This window comes from Dendropsophus ebraccatus, chromosome 3, assembly GCF_027789765.1.
Source record: "Dendropsophus ebraccatus isolate aDenEbr1 chromosome 3, aDenEbr1.pat, whole genome shotgun sequence".
Taxonomy (NCBI): Eukaryota; Metazoa; Chordata; class Amphibia; order Anura; family Hylidae; genus Dendropsophus; species Dendropsophus ebraccatus.
This window is the reverse complement of record NC_091456.1, coordinates 131914324-131934290: the sequence shown is the minus strand read 5'-3', so window position 1 is coordinate 131934290 and position 19967 is coordinate 131914324. Positions and strand designations below refer to the sequence as shown.

At 38.7% G+C, this 19967-nt stretch overlaps 1 protein-coding gene across 1 annotated transcript in view; it reads left to right on the top strand.

The window, feature by feature from the left end:
• Nucleotides 1–16881, top strand: part of KCNN2 (potassium calcium-activated channel subfamily N member 2) — a 133883-nt gene extending 117002 nt beyond the window's left edge. The window contains exons 6-8 of the mRNA XM_069964591.1: nt 1301–1428; nt 9707–9776; nt 16036–16881. Of these exons, the coding sequence (XP_069820692.1) occupies nt 1301–1428; nt 9707–9776; nt 16036–16323 (486 nt within the window). The 3' untranslated portion in view covers nt 16324–16881. The remainder of the gene's footprint in view (nt 1–1300; nt 1429–9706; nt 9777–16035) is intronic.
• The last annotated feature ends 3086 nt before the right edge of the window (nt 16882–19967 follow it).

Here is a 19967-nt window from a genome sequence, read left to right as displayed (position 1 = left end):
CTGCATTCCCCTGGGTCAGCAACGTTCAGCCCCTTCTCTCCTAACTAGCGCCACTATCTCCACAAGGTAATACCCACTTTAAGATGTAAAGAATGAACTGTGCTGTGCTTTTTATATATTGATTCTTGTTAAATGACTCTACTAGAGATGAGCGAACCTTCAGCATGCTCGAGTCGATCGGAACCCAAACTTTTGGCATTTGATTAGCGGTGGCTGCTGAACTTGGATAAAGCCTTAAGGCTATGGAAAACATGGATATAGTCATTGGCTGTATCCATGTTTTCCAGACAACCTTAGAGCTTTATCCAAGTTCAGCAGCCCCAGCTAAACAAATACCAAACGTTCAGGTTCGGATCGACTCGAACCTGAACCCGGTTCGCTCATCTCTACTCTTTACACAACACAACCACTGGGCAGGCAGGGCGGCATGAATAATCACCAGATCATTTGTGCAGCCCCTTCCTTCCATCATTAGTTGGCTGCACATCTCCTATTAGGCTATGTTCATACATAGTTTGAGACCGGTTGCTCCAGACCTGGCCGGGTCACAGAACGGCCGATCTCAGAAAAGATCATCTCGGCCGGTACTGCAGTACCGGCTGGATGATCTTTAGGGAGGCTGAATTCTGTGCCTCCGGGTGCACCCGCATCAGAACTCCCCACTGCACACTTTGGACAAGCGTCCGGAGCCGCTCACTCCATAGCGCGCACTGACTGGGTTTTCTACAGACGCTATTCATTTAATAGTGGCCGCAGAAAAACTGACAAGTCAGTTTTCTACGGCACCGCGTGAGATTCCGGCCAGAGCGGATACTATGTGTATACGCTCTGGCCAGGATTCCATAGTAGGCAAGACAAGATATATTTTCGTATAAAGTATGGCCGTTGTTGACGATTGCAACAAAGGCAATACTTTTACGAAAATATACGTTGTGTGAACATAGCCTTAAACTGCGAGTGCCGCAAGTTAATAAACATTTGTTAGCACACTTAAATGAAGCAATCAGCCAATGGCCGGCTAAATTGTTGCCCTATTACAGAGGGCAATGTTGGCCTATTCAGCAGTAGGGCCCTTAGTTGGCAGAGAGTCAGGGTGTCTCAGTGCTAAAATTGAGTAAGTAATGTACTCTCAATATTGCAAACTCTCTTTCAACTGTGTCTCTGAACAGGGCATTTCAGGATTCACATCTCAGTTCCACAATAGTACAATGTGTTTAGGAAATCCTTACCTAAGATCTGTTTATAATACAAAGCTATACCGTGAAGTATTTTACAAGGGATGTGTTTGTTTTCTCCACAGGTGAAAAATGCAGCCGCCAATGTTCTCAGGGAAACATGGTTAATTTACAAAAACACAAAACTGGTCAAAAAGATTGACCATGCAAAAGTGAGGAAGCATCAACGCAAATTCTTACAAGCTATCCATCAGTAAGTTGTTTCTTATTTTAACTGGATTTGTTATTTTTTTCTATTTTTATTCATGGTTAATTTATGTTAAACTGTGATGCAGAGGCTCTTGCTTACAGGATTTCTAAACATTTAAGTCAGCCTATAGTTACGGAGCTCCAGGATGTTCAGTGGCTTCTGGTACCATAAACGGGGGATCATACGACTATCTGCATCAGAACAGCGCTGAGGAGGAAGGCAAGAGACATACCTTCCTCCTCAGCATCTCCTGTGCAGTAGGGACATATCAGCCGGTTAGATACGTTGCTACTGAAAGTCCCCCTGTAAATGGTCCCAGTCGCCCCAATAAACAAGCTCTTATGTTACAGACTGCTGCTCATTTACACATACAGATGGCTCGATTGTTCAGCAGGGAGGGATGCACAGATGATCACTGGGTCATTCAAACTTCCCTTTTGGTTATCGGCTTCATATCGCCTATTACACATTCTCAACGGCCAATGATTTTTTAGCAGATCAAAACCACCTATCTACGACATAGATGATTAGTGTCTTACTACTTGGGGTCTCCATGCTGGGGCTATAATGGGAACAGGGGTTGCATTAATCATGTGTGCTGCGGGTCCAAGTGATATCTGAGCACTGTACTTGGCTTATTGTTCTCATAGTGATTGAATAGAGCAGGAGATTGCCAAGCACTGTATTTGCATATCTCAGTCCCATAGAGACTGAATAGAGCAGCAGTGCACATGCACAGCCACTGCATATTTGAATCAGGAAACATGGGTCCCCTGTTCTTGTGATTGGTGGTGGTCTCAGTGGTGGATACCACAGCGATTAGACACATCATCTGTCCTGTGTACAGATATAAAGTATTTTAGGATAACTTTTTTTTTAATGGAACATACTGTAATATGTCATACAGCATTTTACTATATACAGGTCCTTTTCTCTGGGCAAAGTCTTCTATGTGTTATACTTCCTTGAAATTAAATCCTTTTGAGTTTTTTTTTACACATTTAATACCAGTATATTAATTTCATTCATGAAAATACAACATTACAAACTACTATTCAACAGACTGTGCTCATTATGTTAAAGCAGTTCTTCTCTAATTACTCTTTAATGACAATTTAAGAAACAGTCCTTGTTAGGTGTGTCTTTTGCTATACCTCCTGGTTTCTTACACATGTTGTTGGGTAGAAGAGGAAGAGTGTAAGGAACCTATTTAACCTTTAAAATATAAGTAATTCTCCTTGAATGTCCGAATCCCTGTTTATCATTGAAAATGTATTCCTCCAGTTGTGGTAGACCTCTCAGGGATATTAATGTACTGTAATTTGTACATGTATACATGTTGCATATGCCTCCAAAACATTCTGGAATTAGCTAGACTTCCCTTTCCTAGATTTATCCAGATTACAGTTTATGTTCTGTAGAATTCTGATTTTGATTTTGCAACTGACATTAGATGTAACTGATTGCTAATTCATTAAATATATGTACGCAGCTAGTTTTACCTTCTAAATCACCACCCAAACATATCTATTTTAGTGAAAACCTACATTCTTAAAAGAAAAAAATAAATAGAAGGAAAAAAAAAAACAGTTATTGAGCATTGTTTCCTAGAACTTTAAATTGTGTAATTTGTTTGTTATTTCAATTGGAAATTTGTAAATAAATTAACAATTAGATGTTACCAGTTAGGGGGGTTTCCCCATATTGTATAATCAGTGCTGATAGTGCCAGTACCCCTTTGACAAGGACAATTGTCAGTGTATACCTAAATATGCGGGAAGAATAAGGAATAGTAGAACCACAGTTGCAAGAAAAAGCTTTTTCATGGGGATAAGAAGTGTTTACTAAAAGGGAATCTGTCAGCTGCAGTTCATGTTTCAAACTGCTGACAATGTTACATGGCTGTTGACACATGGTACTTTTTATATATTTGTCTGGCCATTCATAACAAAAATGCTTTTATTATCTGGTGCAAAGAGTCAAAGAGGTGTCCGGAAGCTCCTGAAGTGCAGTAAGCAGGGATGTTTCCTCGCTTTCCTCCTATCCCTATTCCTGCTTGATTGACAGTCAGCTGGAAGCAGACTCTTTGCACTGGAGAAAAGCATGTTTCTATGTTCTAACGTATATAGATGGATATATGATGGATGTATGAAAAGTACCAGGAATCCCCATGCCCTTACAGCAATTTAACAGCTCCATCAGATTAGAACGTGAATTGTAACTGACAGATTCCCTTAAAGCAGACATGACGGATATGGAAACAGATTCTCTTTAGTGGTATTTCCAACCTTAACCTGCATGACAAATCTTCAGAAACTGAAATATTATGTAGAATAACAAACAGTTACAAGTGGTTTTCTGGAAGTGTATCCATAGAGATACAGTAAGAGAGTGGCATTTCGCTCATTTCTTACAGAACATCTTTACAGCATTAGGATAATTTTATTATTTTTCTTCTTGCCTGTTAATGAGAAACAAGTTCATAAAGGTTTATATAAATACTCCATCCAGTTGGAATAGCATATCTATACAGTATCCACCTATTCTGCAGTCATGGCTTGATAGATCCATGCTCATGAAAAAATTCTAGACTCTAGACCCTTCAGGTGTTGCAAAACTACAATTCCCAGTATGCCTATAATAATAATAATAATAATAATAATAATAATAATAATAATAATTTTATTTGTATAGCGCACACAGATTCTGCAGCACTTCACCTAGATTTTTCCAGTTATTGCTCACTGTCCCCAATAGGACTCACAATCAAATTTCGCCTATCTGTATGTTAAGCCAACGCTTAAGCTGTCCATGCATGATGGCTATGCATTATTTGTAGTTTTGCAACAGCTGGAGGGCCGCAGTCTGACACCCCGCCAGCCCCTGGTTGAGTAATGAGAGTGCACATAGTTACTTTAGGAATATATATGTACTCCCAGAAAACCCTATTCGTATGCAAATGGTGTAGTTTCAAAGTTTCCCTAACATGTATACCTTCTCCCAGTTTAATTTAAACAGGTTTCCTTTGTTTGTCTTGTTTTTATTTATTCATTTTTATTTTTTTTCCTACAAAATGAAAATAGAGCTCGGAAGTAAGTTACACTGTATCAGCTGCTGTTTCAAACTTTTGAAGACTTCTTACAACTGCATGCCATGAACTGATTATTCCTCTTTAGCTCATTAACTTTGCTGCTTGAGAGGATGCCAGCTCCTAAGGATGGGCTGCTGTCCTTTCAATCACATATGACTTATTGATATGATTGCTGTCATGGAATCTTAACCTGAAGTCATGATCGTAAACCTGTGATAAGTGAAATTAAGAAGTGCTTACCTATATTCATTCATTGATAATAAGATGATTTGTAGATGATTGTTATCAGGTGGGGTTCACACTGGGCACGTTTTTATTCCGTTTTAATTCTCTTAACCAAAGCCTAGGGAGGCTCCTAACATTAATGGGGTACTCTGGGCCTTTTATATATTACTGCTCTTATATACAACATAATAAACCTGCTTTTCTTACTTCATCATGATCAGGGTCCTCCTGCGGCATCTTCCGGTCCCTTTCTGAACACTGCTGCCATCACTTCTTGCAGGAATTCTCTGTGCAGTGACAGCCTGCTCAGCCAATCACTGACTGAGGTGGGACAGTACTACGACGAGTGATTGGCTGAGTGGGCTGTCAATGCCAAGATGAGCTAGTCTTGGAAGTGGCTGCAGCGGCGTTCAGCAGGGGACCTGAAGATGAAGCTCAAGGACCCTTGAGGAGCTTAATGAGGCAAGAATAACATAATTATTATGTTGTTTATAAGGTCAGCTACTGTGTATATATATATATATATATATATATATATATATAAAAATGTAGGGGTCTCATATTAATTCAAACAATGTAACTAAGTGTGACCATATGGAGTGTTCACACTGCTCACATTCTATATATTTAGCTACATAGGATCAGTGGTGTAACTTCATGCTCTTGGGCAGCAATGTGCCCCCCTTAAGTCACCAAAGTGAGTGTGACTGCTGCCATGGCTACATTCCTGAATAGGAGCAGAAATATAGTCAACAGCCACCTCTATGCTAGCTGCTGTAAGGATGAACCTGCTTACATAGACATTCAAAGCGGTTTGCCCTTATAGTCTCTATCATGGACATGGATGGTGCGTTATTCTTTTTATTTTTATTACACCTGCACTGTGTTTGTACTCCCCATGGTCACACTTAGTAGCCCTACCTTATATTAGCGTGGAACCCCTTAAATTATCTGCTTATGAGCTGGAAATTTTAACAAAAAGGAATCATAGTATTTTCTGCATTCCTCAATTCTCATATGTTTTATTGTGCACAGCACCATTTTATTGTCTATCTCTGAAAAATGAACCATTATCTTACAGAATATCTGTTTATAATGTCCTTTCCAGCCACAAGACAGAATAAAGTATTATAATAACAATGCTCTCAGATTATCTTATTATCAGTTCAGTAATATGCATCTAAAGTGGACCTGTCAGCTCTATTATGGTTTGTGTTTTGTTAAATTCAGGCTATTCACAGATTACAACACAAGAAAATCAACACATTTAGGATGAAAGGCCCCACTCTAAGGCTATGTTCACACATTGTACTAACAATGGCCGTTGTTTGGCACTCAAAAACCACAGATGTTGTGGTGAATGCCAAACAGCTGTTGTTGCACTGAAAATTGCATTGTTTTCAATGCACTATGGCCAGAAATAACTGACGTGTCAATTATTTCCGCGACTGTAGCAAATAACAGCCGTTTTTTGCATTGACTTCAATGCAACTAATTTTATTATGACAAGAACAGCCATTGTTTTAATTGTGAACAACAACCTAAAAGATATAGGAGTATTCCAATTTGTTTTACAGCTAAGCAGCAGGCAGGTATGACTGTAACTACTGTATGTTGTGCCTAATGCTGGAGGAGGAGAGTATAGCATAGTTATGTAACGTCCCAACTGCCCTTTGTTTAGTTTTTAAACAAATAGGGAATACCTTTATATAGAACCTCATAGCCGGTTAGTGTTTTCGCCTTTATTTAAAGAGCATAAGAACCAGGATACTTTGATGGGATCCTATGTTTTCTACAGTATCTTCTGAATGTCAGTGGAGACTGATATCACTGTGTAAAATGACACTTTGACCATTAAAAAAGAGGATGGGACCAACATGAGCTCCTTGTGGGTCCCATAGCTTCTGTTATGGTTGCATTAAAGGGATTATCCAGTGATACAAAAACATGGACACTTTCTTTTAGAGACAACACGACTCTTGTCTCCAGTTCAGGTGCGGTTTGCAATTAAGCTCCATTCACTTCAATGGAACTGAGCAGCAAAACCCCACCCAAGCTAGAGACAAGAGTGGGGCTGTCTCTAGAAGAAAGTGGCCATGTTTTTGTAGCGCTGGATAACACCTTTAATAATATTTACACCATTGATCTGTAGTATTTTAGTGGACAGAACAGATACATCATTATGATAGTGATTGGCATGTTTGTCGCATGATATTATGCCAGTTCATTTATATGCGATAGCAGTTGATTATATGCGAGAGCCATAGAAACCTTTTACAGAAACTTTAGGCATGCAATAATTTTTAAAGCCTGTTCATAACAAAACATTACTTATATTACTGGCAGATCTTCTTTAAAAAAAAAAAAAAAATCTGATGGGAAGTTTTTGCAGTTGGATAGTTTCTTTTATTTTTGACCAATGCAGCTAAATTTTTGGAAGCAATACATAAATATGTTTATCTAGTGAAGACAAGTCCCCTAGACAGGTTAATAGCTTAATGAAATAATTCATGATGTTCCCTTAATCCCGTGGTCACCCTAGAAAAACAAGTGCTCTGGCATTGTAGATAAGCTTCAGCTCAGTTTTACTATTTAAAGTGTCACTGTCGGTAAAATTTTTTAATTGCAGAAATTAATAGTACAGGCGATTTTAAGAACTTTGTAATTGGTTTTATTAGCCGAAAAATGAATTTTTATCATGAAAAAGCAGTTTGAAGCTCTCCCCCCTGTCTTCATGGTTTTCCTATGGAGAAAGAAAGTAAAAGCAGCAAAACAGGACAACAAAGAGTTAATTTACATTCACATGCCGGGCTCTCTCCTCAGTCACCAGGGACCTCTTTGACCTCTAATTAGGGCTCTGAATAGCTCCCCCGCTGAGCAATCCTTTGTTCTTAGCTCTCAGCTGCCCGCTAATCTTGCTCCTTCCCCCTCCCCCCTCCCCTCTTCATAGACCAGATAGATCCGACTGATGAAAAACAGTCGAGATTTTCTGATTCTGAGTGGATGACAGAAAGGAGAGGAGGGGGGACCTGGGAAAAGGCTTTTTACATCCAGATAATGGCATATTTGGCTAATAAACCCAATTACAACATTTTTTTAAATCGCCTGGACTATTGATTTCTGCAAAAATATTTTTTACGACAGTGACTCTTTAAAGGTTTTGTTTACTGGCTATTGACTATTTTAAAACTCAGTAATTCAGTAGCTTTGATAGTATATACATTTATCCTGTCTCAGTCACAACCCATGAAATGTGATATCGTATCAATCAGAAATATCAAGATAATGATTTATAGAAAGAAAGGAGATACAGCATGGAACTTTAGAATCCCATAAAAGATACCTACCTCCCTGTTCCCCGTAAAAATAAAAGCAGGCATACTTTTCTCCATTGCTTTTGCCACTGTCAGATTGTCTAGTTACTGTTGTGGTCCTGTTTTTTCTTCTTCTGATAAAATATCAGTGGAAGAAGAAAAACAGGACTTCAGCAGAAATCAGAAGACATCACAGTGGCAGAAGCAGGGGAGGTAAGTATGCCACAAGCAGTAATACAAAGCATTATGTGTGCCTAAAAAACTCTGGAAAAAATGAACCGATGAGGCTGGGTTCACACTACATTTTTTCAATCCGTTTTTTTTTTTTTTTAAAGATGAAAAACGGATGGAAAAAATGGATGCATGTGTGCATCATTTTCCCATTGAATTCCATTATTTAAAAAAACGGATCAAAATGGATGTTTTTTTTACGGACACAAAAATGAGGTTGACTATGTTTTTGTGTACGTTACAAAAACGGATCAGTTTTCATCTGTCTTTTTTAAAGGAATTCAATGGAAAAACGAATCAAAATGGATGCACACACATGCATCCGTTTTTTTTTCCATCCATTTTTCATCCTTTTTTTTGCAAAAAATGGATGAAAAAAATTGATAAAAACGTAGTGTGAACCCAGCCTGAGCCTGCAATACATAGTGTTTTCCAGTTTTTATTAATAGCATATCTTAAGGATAGTTCATCAATATCTCAGTGGGGTACTAACACCTGGACCCATTCCAATCAACTGTTTGCTTCAAGACCATTATATACACTGCAGAGTCAGTTTCATACATTTCTGTAGGGGGTGTGATGGGTTACTGTAGCTTAGCACAAATTGAGGTAAAGAGGAACTAAGCTTGCAGTAACCAAGCACAGCCACTAAACAGTGTGCAGATCAGTCTGCTTCTGGCTCTGTTCACTGTGTATACTGTATGTTGGTTCTATGGCTCTAACAAACACCCGAGTGTCAGTCTACCAGATTTTGATACTCAAGCAATCAGACATTGATGAACTATACTGAAGCAAGACCATCAATAAAAAGTCCCTATAAACACCATTAACTAGGATATGTTCTTCATTGCTTGCAAGAAGAGGAGCCATAGCTTGGCTTTGTAGCCACACATAACAGTTTGGCCAGGTCTCTGGAAACTGTTCTCCTAAGTATTGTTTTAGCTGCTGGTCAATTAAAAGATGATTTTAAGTAATGGAAATTCTCACTTATCACTGTATTTTCATCCAAAGGTATCAAACACCCTCTAACCTAATTCATCTCAGACTAAAAAGGGCTATACTTATATCAGCACACGCAGATACAGGGACCTTATTCTTGTGTATTAGATCATTTAGTCTCTTCTGTTGTTTGGTATATTTTCTTGTATCTGCTTGTCATGATAGATGCTGCTTTTTTCAATCATAAACAAGTTTGCTTTTCTATTCGATAATCAGAACAATGATGAAATTGAGGACATCACATTTTCTTGCTCTATGCTTTGCCGTGTTGAAGAAGCATGCTTTTCATTCGACAGAAACGTAACAGAACTGATCAGATTTCTCCAGACATTTTTCATATACTATGAACTCCTGCAAGATGCATGTGATCCTGAACCCCAGCATATTATGGAAAGAGAATAATACCCAGTTGTTTTTCCAGGTTACGAAGTGTTAAGATGGAACAACGGAAACTAAATGATCAAGCTAACACATTGGTGGATTTGGCAAAGGTTGGTTAAAACGATACATTTCTTATGTAGAGGCAAATTCAAGAAAAGTCAGGGTAGAAGTTCTTTTTTTTTAACTTGTCTTTTTATATTGTTCATTCTATATATTGCCACAATATTCAGAGAGATGAGTGCTACTCAAGCATGCTATGGCTGTAACCATGTTCCAGGACTCCCTAGGGCTTCATCCAACTCACGTTGCACTCATATCAAATGCAAAACAACAGAAGATACATGAAGTTGAAATCCATGTAGCAGACAGCAGTGTAATGGACTGGTCCTGTAACATACAAAGACGTTGGGGGAATTTATCATTGTTTTCGTATGTCTTTTGGTGTAGAGAAGTTGCAAATGTTTGTGCAATGCTTTGTTGCGGCTCCCTTCAAGTTTACACTGACTTGTGATGTTAGTAAAGTACTATTTTTGCCAGTCACAGCTCATTTAATAACCGCAACATTTTAAAAATAAAGTGGTCCTAAGAATCCAGACGTTTTGTCCTAATGGATCTTAGTTGGCAAGGTATACTAGGATGAGCAAAAAGTGGTAGATAATGTAGGGGAAAAGGCATAGATGTTCTCTGTTGCTGTCCTGGACCCCCCACCTGCTCCTTATTATGTGTGTGTGCGGAGACATAACAACCCAACAGAAGAGATGAGAAGAGCCAAGTACACAATAATGACTTATACACTATTGCACTATTGACTAATATGACTAATATACTATTACAAAGACAGCAGAGGTCTAATCTTTTACCAAATCAATACTATATAGGACATCGATATTATGGCGTGTAGGAGCATAACTACGACTTCATGTAGGCTGTATTGTGAAATATTTATGTGTCCATCATTGCATTTATTAAATATTAAGCATTTAACAAGTAGATAAAGCTGGGATTCTGTATAAATATATAATCAAGGCTTTACGATTGTTAGCTGAATGTAATGGAGCAGTATATATTCACCTATGTCTACCTGCGCTTTATTGCCCCTCTGTGACCAGTTGCCAGCTCAGAGACATGTTTTTGTTTTTTTATTTCTCTATGAATGTAAATTCTACGATTTTCTTAGCTTTATTTTATACGTATGAAGCAAATGGACAGGGATGCCATAGCTGCCCCACATTAGTGCCCTTTTCAAGCAGTGCAGGTACATATGCTCTTGAACAAGTTTAAAGGGGAACTATCAGCGATTGAACCTGCTGATATCCCCCTGCAGCTCTGTACCTGATGTTTGTGCAGCTGTGCTGCTTATCCCTGTCGGCACCGCTGTTTTTGTTCTGTTTGATTATAAGCAAATTTGCAAATGTGCTTGTTGGGAGCACTGGGGGCATCGGGTAGGCTGCATTCACACGTCTGTAGATTTTGCAGATTGTACTGAGCTACAGGAGGATATCAGCAGGTTCATTGGCACAAAGCTGCTGATAGTTCCCATATAAATATGTGATTGTACAAATTAGGATAATTGATACAGAAAAAATTAAGTGCATGCACTCACAAATCATCAACAAACCATAAACTTTTCCATATGTCCCAATGAATGTGCATAAGTGTAACTGCTTAGAAGTATATTTAAATTTATTTCAGAGCACATGTACACGTGGAGCTGAAACACTGCAGACTTGAAATAAATACCACATTTTACCAATCAATTGCACCAACCTGTTTGGAAAGAGAACTGCTGCACAACCTGCTGTTTTTGCAACTGCAAATAACCATATGTACAACATGAAATATGACGTATAATTAAATCTTTCACCAACCATTTTACCCCTTTCAATCTTTTCTTTTTAACCCCCTCACGACTGGGAGCGTACATTCACGACGCTTGGGCTCTCCGCCCACATGTCAATTCTTTCATTGGAGAGCGCAGGGTGCATGAGGCATCCTATTCAATGAATAGGACAAGCAGAACATCAAGCTGGATCTGCAGCGCAGGTTTCGATTGAAATTCCGCAAGAGTTACTCAGTGTGAACAGGCCCTATGGTTGGAACCTACCTATCACTAATTCATCCTAAAAATTCCTGCACCTTTTAAAAGCAATCAGAGGTCGTGTTCATACAGACGATATCAACACCTCATTGCCCTCCAACATTAGAGATGATCGAACAGGGAACCTGAAAATTCCCACTGTTCGATCATCTCTATCAACGATTTGCCAATGCCTGTTAATTGCTGTCCTGATGACGTCATTCATATGAATATGTTTGAAGGGCAAAAATCCTTTTCTTTCAAATCAACTGGTTTCAGAAAGTTATATATAGATTTGTAATTTACTTCTGTTTATAAATCTGAAAGTCCTTCCAGTACTTATCAGCAGCTGTATGTCCTGCAGGAAGTGGTGTATTCTTTTCAATATGACACACTGCTCTGTGTTGCCACCTCTGTCCATGACAGGAACCGTCTGTCCAGAGCTGAAGCAAATCCCCATAGAAAACCATCCTGAAATGGACAGAGGTGGCAGCAGAGAGTCAGACTTGAAAGAATACACCACTTCCTGCAGGACATACAGCAGCTGAGATTTTTAAATAAATGTAAATTACAAATCCATAACTCTCTGAAACCAGTTGATTTGAAAGAAATTTTCTTTGCTGGAGTACCCCTTTAAATGTAACACTACTAGTATCCTTTTTTTTTCTTATGTGTAGGTCCCCTAAACAAATCTTACCGATTTTAACTCCTGGCTTTCATTAGGGATCAGTTTATATCTTTCCTAGGATAGCCCTGGGCCCAAGAGATAACGTGCAGTGCATAAACTTCTGCCAGGTTAATCTCCAGAACACACAAACCCCGACTGATTTAGACATCTCATTTTTTTTTTCCCTATAATGACAGGTATGCTTTAAGCAATCTTACCTTTATGCTATTTTCTAATATATTTTCCTAGGATCCCCAAAAGAGGAAACACGTAACCATAAATGAAGTTATAGTGTAAACAATAACCTTTTTGGGATGTAATCTTACCAGAAACCTTATAAATAATATAGAATTTCGGACATCTCAGTGTTTATCAGCATAATCCCTTGCCATACATAAGTGAACACATTTTTGGACTATGCTTGCTGTGCCTAGAAGCATGGCGGCTATGCAGCTGTTCCTGATTGCCTTCATTGAATGCTGTAGAGTAGGGGCTGCTGTGCCAGTGTAGGGTTGATTACCATGCCCTCTTCTCAGGAAGTTTTAGTTCCTAAAATATTTATACCCATCGTATTGAATGGACTGAACACTTCTTGTGCAGACGTATTTTCTATACACTGTTACTGTGATTGCAGTGCTGTACCATCCAGAGTACTTTACATCATTTGTATCAGTAAAAAGATGCGGATTGTGGAGTCCACAATTGCTGATTATGCATTCCTATATAAATGAACGCTCATTCCTATTGCCCATTGGATTGTAAAACTGATTCATTTTGCAGTCAGTCCAGTTTGATTAGAAATCTAAAAGGCAGAATGACTCCCACATACAGTAAAAAAAAAACAACAATATTGTTTTATTTCAGTGACATTATAGTTTCCATAGGAACCTCAAACAACAGAAAGAAAGCAGACTCTATAACATGCGTATGGTTTTATTTCTCCTCTCTGCAGATGACAATACAGTGTATGTTGCTTAAAGCAGCTGCTAAGAACATGACCCCATTCATGTAGTGCCATGTACGTGCCCTGCATCATTATTGATGCTAGATTAAGGATTTTTTTTAGAAGCCTGGAAGATTGCTGTTTTATTTTATATTAAAATGGATTCATTTTACAGGCCATATGTGCTGCACCAGCTTTTTCTGAGAGGCCAACGCAGAAGTAGATAAATAGGTTCTAGACATAAATCTATTTTTCAGAAAATCTGATTAGTATAGCAGGGAGAAAGAGAAAATGAACCATCACTGGTGTCTGGTGTGAAGGGGTCCCAGCAGTCTGCAAATACTATAATTTCCTGTAACTGAGGACACGAACATGAACAGGACCGTAGCCGCCCTTCTCACAGGGGTTTTTTCAACAAAAATTGGAAATATATCCTGGTCTTACTTGATTAGTTTTTCCACAAAGATAAAATACAGTGGCACTATTTATTTGTCACAATGTTGCACTTGGTACTCTGTGCTTTAAAGTGACTCTGTACCCACAATCTGCCCCCTCCTTACCACTTGTACCTTCTTATACCTGTTTTTAATCCAAGATCTGTCCTGTGGTCAGTTTGGCAGGTGATGCAGTTATTGTTCTAAAAAGCAACTTTTAAACTTGCAGCCCTGTGTCAAACTGGCGTGGTCTAGAGTACCTGTCTATTTGGCTTGCATCACCTCTTCGTCCCTCCTACCCACTCTCTTCATTACTATGAACGCTGCACTGCACATGTGCTGAATTGTTAAGGGACCTGTGCAGTGTTCAGACAAGTGATGAATAGAAAAAATCCTGCCTGGGGCATTACTAATGGTAAAGAGGGCAGGGAGGAGGAAAGGAGGGGTAGTGCAAGTCTAATGCACAGACACTCTAGGCCACGCCAATTTGACACAGGACTGCAAGTTTAAAAGTTGTTTTTTTCGGACAATAACTGCATCACCTGCCAAGCAGACCCCAGGACAGATCTTGGGTTAAAAGCAGCTATAAGAAGTTACAAGCGGTTTGGGGGGGGGGGGGGGGGGCAGATTGTGGGTACAGAGTCACTTTAAGCATGAAGCATACCAACCATACTGACTCACCATTTCTGTCCAAATTGCTTTATTCTATAAACACGAGAGGAAGAGCAAAATGGCCACCACCCTTTGTAAGGCATCTGTGACCATGTTGTACATGAAAAGAAAAAAAGGAAACACAGTGGCGCTGCATGTGCAGGCGGATTAACCCTGTGAGATGTGTATGTGCAAATTCACACAAAAGCACACTCACCTGGTTAGGTCATACGTATTAGGCACGACTCTAATGTAGACTTGTAGGTGTATAAGGCTGTGCAGCAACAATGGCTGCGCCAGCCTCTGTAGAGGGAAAATTCTCTGTGTGGAGTTCTATAGATACTGCAGTCGTGCTGAACACAGTATCTATAGGGTTAACTGTCAGCACCAGAGCGCAGCTCCGGTGCTGACAGTTGCAGCGGGTCCCCGACTATCACTGACAGCCGGGACCCACCGCCGATAACACAGGCTTCTCCGTCTTCTGTGTCATCCTGCATCATAAGTTAATGTCGCTATATGTGAAAAGTTTTGATTGGTCAGGGTCTCAGTGCTGTGCCCACCTCCTACAATGAGTTGAATTGTGCAGTAAGCTGGTGAGAGAAGTGCCCAGTTGCATACTTCTCCCACTTATATCTAGAGGTCTAAGAACCAGGGGTGTTGATGGGAGTAACGCATATAACCTTTCCATAAAATTTGTGGGGATGCATACAGTGGGCAGGGAGCTTGCCTGAACTGGTCATGCAAAGGCTATGTTCCCACGCAGTATTTTTGCTCAGTATTTTGCAACCAAAACCAGGAAAGGATTGAAAACATAGAAAGTCTATAGTCACACTGTTGAAATTCAGTGGAGGGTCGGCATTAAATGGCAAATAACGTCTGTTATTTCAAAACAATGGCAATTATTTGTTATTAAATGATGGTCATCCACTAAATATCAACAGTGTATAAACATAACTTTTGGGTGCGTTCACACATACAGGATCCACAGCGGATCCACAGCAGATTCAGTGGCGCAGACTTGATGCTGTGTTCAGTCATTTAGTTACATTGATATCTGCAGCATCGAATCTGCTTCCAAAGGAAGATGGGAGTGTGCACTTCAGTGACTGTTGGAAGTGAGGAGCAGCTCACAATGCCAGCTGTGCTACAGCATTGTTAGCATATGAGTCGCCACTGCTCCTGACCATGAGCCGGGCCAAGCAGCATTGAGAGGAACATCACATAGTCAATGTGATATCTAGCCCCTACTGTAGAACAACCAGCGCAACTCCCATTTTCACAGGCAGCTACTTCAACTGGCCTTATGGCAGAAGTGCTATCTATCTATCATCTATCTATCTATCTATCTATCTATCTATCTATCTAATCTATCTATCCCTATCTAAATACTTTTTTCATATCCATTAAAATCAAACTGGTTATACCAATGATATATTAAAAGCTTATTTGCATTCAATTGATTTTCTCCTGTCTCCATAAAATATTAGGAAATGTTATATAATTCCTCTGTGTATGTCATGAGAGAATTGCTTTCAGAGATTGTGTATAATGACCTAATAAAACCTGATTTTTGCCAATGTCCTCTTTCCCCTCCTAGACTCAAAACATCATGTATGACATGATCTCCGATTTGAATGAAAGAAGTGAAGACTTTGAGAAGAGGATTGTTGTCTTAGAGACAAAGCTGGAGACACTAATTGGTAGCATTCAGGCTCTCCCTGGACTGATTAGTCAGGCAATCAGCCAACAGCAAAGGGACTTGGTTGAAACCCAGCTGCAGAATTATGACAAGCATGTAGCATACAGCATGGAACGATCGCGGTCTGTGTCAAGAAGGCGACGGTCTTCATCCACAGCACCCCCAACTTCATCAGAAAGTAGCTAGAAGGGAATATGTTAACCAAAAAGACTTTTTGCCATCATATGGTCAATATTTTAGCTTTTATTGTAAAGCCCTATGGTTCTAATCAGTGTTATCTGGGTTCTGATGTCAGAATCGTAGAAACCTGAACATAACATTTTAGGCCAAATAGAGTGAGAACTCTTTTATTTCTTTGAGATGCACAGTGAATGCACCTATCATTGCTATATAGATTGTTTCTCTGTTTCACTAACTTTTTATTCATGCACTTCAAACAAACTTTATTACTATATAGTATAATAAAATATTAATTTCTGAACATAATTGTATGGTCACTTCTGTTCATACAATGGGTTCTGCTTATATTAGGCAAGTTTATTGAAATAACCAAGTGATATGTACCAATGTGATTTTTATAAAATTATTTATTTATGAATTAAAAAAAAAAAGTAGAATGATAGCCACAAAGGCTTAGTTATTTTTTTTAACAGTATAACAATATACAATTATAAATGCATAAATACATTATATTACCTTTAGACCTTGCCTTAAGATATATAGCATAGTTCTTGGTTGTAGATTTATCCAGGCTTGAAGAAAAGTTTATGTTTTTCAATTGTTTCATTTTTTTAAATAAAATTGATATATATGATGCTGGTCATTGTCTTTCCATCAAAGGTTTGTATTCTTCTGTGTCTCATGTCATGTTATATATACTGTTAATGTCTAGGGCTGCTACCAGAATCTTTTGGGCCCCATCCACTTAAATAGTCAGGGCCCAATGGGACCTTCCAACATTATCAGACTATATATTTGAAAAGTGTGGTGATGCACTTAGAAGCATTATTTACTCAGGAGCATGATAATTTTACTGACACTGTATAATATCTTTCAAGTTAAAATTACTATTTCAACTATCACAAATGCATAGACAGTGGGTCAGATTTGCTAATAATGTAACATAAACATACTGTATGTAGTCTATGTTGGATAGTAAATTTAGTGCATCTCTATTGGTTGGCTTGCTGTGTACCACTATTTTACACCAAAGCGTCAGCAAATTTCTAGTTCAGATATTACATATCAAACCCTGCCCCTTTGCTGCAAAGCCAAGTCCATTGGTGAGGTTAAAGACTGAGAGAGTGTTATTACAGCCATACTGAAAGCTAAGGAGGTGTAATCTCTTATACTGCAAGGAGATAGTGTGAACATTGTCAGGATGGTTGTAATAAATACAAGTCAGTAATAAGGAGATGTCAGAAGAGGGAAAAGAGCTAAAAGGGGCAGTAAGGGTCTGTAAGGACAGACACCTTGATTCCCCACAGTTAATGGCCCTCAAAAAGCCAAAGACATACATTGTAAAGGCCCTATTCCACCAAAAGATCTGACGACAGATTATCTGCCAAAGATTTGAAGCCAAACCCAGGAACAGACTATAATCAGAGAACAGGTCATAAAGGAAAGACTGGATTTCTCCTCTTTTCAAATCCATTCCTGGGGTTGGCTTCAAATCTTTGGCAAATAATCTGTTGTCAGATCTGTTGGTGGAATAGGGTCTTAAGGGTGCCGATTGGTTTACTAAACCAAAGATGATGCACATCCAGACTATTAATCATGGCATCTAAGAGTAAAATGACTGGCATTGGAACAATCTCTGATATCTGTTATGACCAATGGGCGTATAAATATATGTCATGGGTCAGATTATTTTTTCTTGGGCCTATGCACAGTCTATACTGAGCATCATAAATCTGACCAGCCCCTACAGCAAGGATGAAGAACCTTTGGCCATCTAGCTGTAGCAAAACTACAACTCCCATCACGCCTAGGCAGCCGAAGAAATAAGCAACCTCCCTGATCTGTAGTCTGCAGTGAAATGAGATATTAGGCAAAACATTTTTGTAGGAAACAGGAGTGCTAGGGGAGGGGAACAGGCAGAGTGGGAGGACTGTAATGAACAGGGAAAGTATTGCATTCTGGGACTTGTACTGAGCAACTGCTTAATTCTTAGTGCAACCACAAAATACAGAATTAAGACCCCCCCCAAACGAATATAAAAATGTTATGGCTTCAGAACTAGGCAGACAGGTAAGCAATGCTATGTGCTTCTGCAGCATGTTTTTTTTTTACCTGATGTCAAAGGCCATAACAGGCATCTCAATGAATTTGACACATTGGTTATTGTCTATGTGCCACATAGATTTCCTCTATAACTTGCCAATTTTTGGTTTAAATTATAGTAAAAGAGTTGGCGTCTAGAAGGCCTGCCTCCTCCTGCCAACTTTTTAAAAAGTGACAAATAGAGCATAAAATGCATAAAAGAGGAAAATTAGGATTGTACAAAAAATTGTGACTTTTGTTCTCCAGTTCATTTAATCCCCCATTAAAATTCATATTTTACTATTATAATTCCTGAATATGTCAGCTGGTTGCAAGTATAATAATAGTAGTCTTCGAAAGTGCGCAGTCAGTAGTTTGGTGCTATTAAGCAAGGACATTGCCAAAAAAAGGTGTTACTTAAAATTAGCAATAAAGCATCTTGTAAAAGCAGGTTGTGTCAGCTGTGCTGTACTTTTACATTATTCCCTATTCATGAACAATGGCTTGTGCAGTGATCACACAGAGTAATCCCAGTCTGCGGCCATTCAAGCTCTGCACATGGTGCGGCTGCCATAGCTCTCCTATTGTAAACGACAAATAGGTATTTTTGTTTTGCACAATGGAGCTGTGTTTTGCTCCATGGTAAGTTACAATATCTATTTTGATAGTCTGTATTTATGGGATTTGAAACACTGCCACATTTTATGGTTTCTGTAAAATTCACGTACAACACTAATGCGTAACATATAAATCCAATGTTTAGTTACGTTAAATGATTGCATACGTATCTACTAAATCCCCTATATTAAAAGTGATCAGAATGGTCCGTTTTATTCCGGCCTAGTCTTATTTAAACGTCAATTCTATTTTTTTTTTATTTTTTTTACTGTAGGATTGCATTGTTTGTAGACAATGAAAAACACAACTTCCCAACAAGTAAATAAATTGAAACCAATCAAAATAGTTGTGCTTAGTGATGAACGAATACTGTTCGATCGAATAGATATTCGATCGAATAGTAAGGTATTCGATCTATCGAATATTATCGCATAGTTCGTCGAATATTCGAAAAATATTTGATAAGCGTTCAAATCCCCCAGCTTCCGGTTTTTACCTCCAAGTGGTCGAATAAATGTTTTTCAATAATCGAATACTTGTTCCCATAGACTTTAATGGGATCGAATATTCGATCGAATATTCGGGAGATATTCGTACGAATATCGAATATTCGAATATTTCACTATTTGCTCATCACTAGTTGTGCTTTCATTTCTTGAGAATGTTGTAGCAAACAGAGAAATCTGATTACGTATGCAGACTGAAAGTAAAAATGGTGTGACTGCTCCCTAGCTGCTTCTCATCATCTTTACTTTCAATATAGTGCCAACCCAGTTTTTCACTTGACAATTTATGGTGCATTCACACATAGACATTTATCTGACAGATTTTTGAAGCCAAAGCCAGGAACAGACTATAAACAGGGAAGAGATCATAAAGAAAAGAATGAGATTTCTCCTCTCTTCAAATCCATTCCTGGCTTTGGCTTCAAAAATCTGTCAGATAAATCT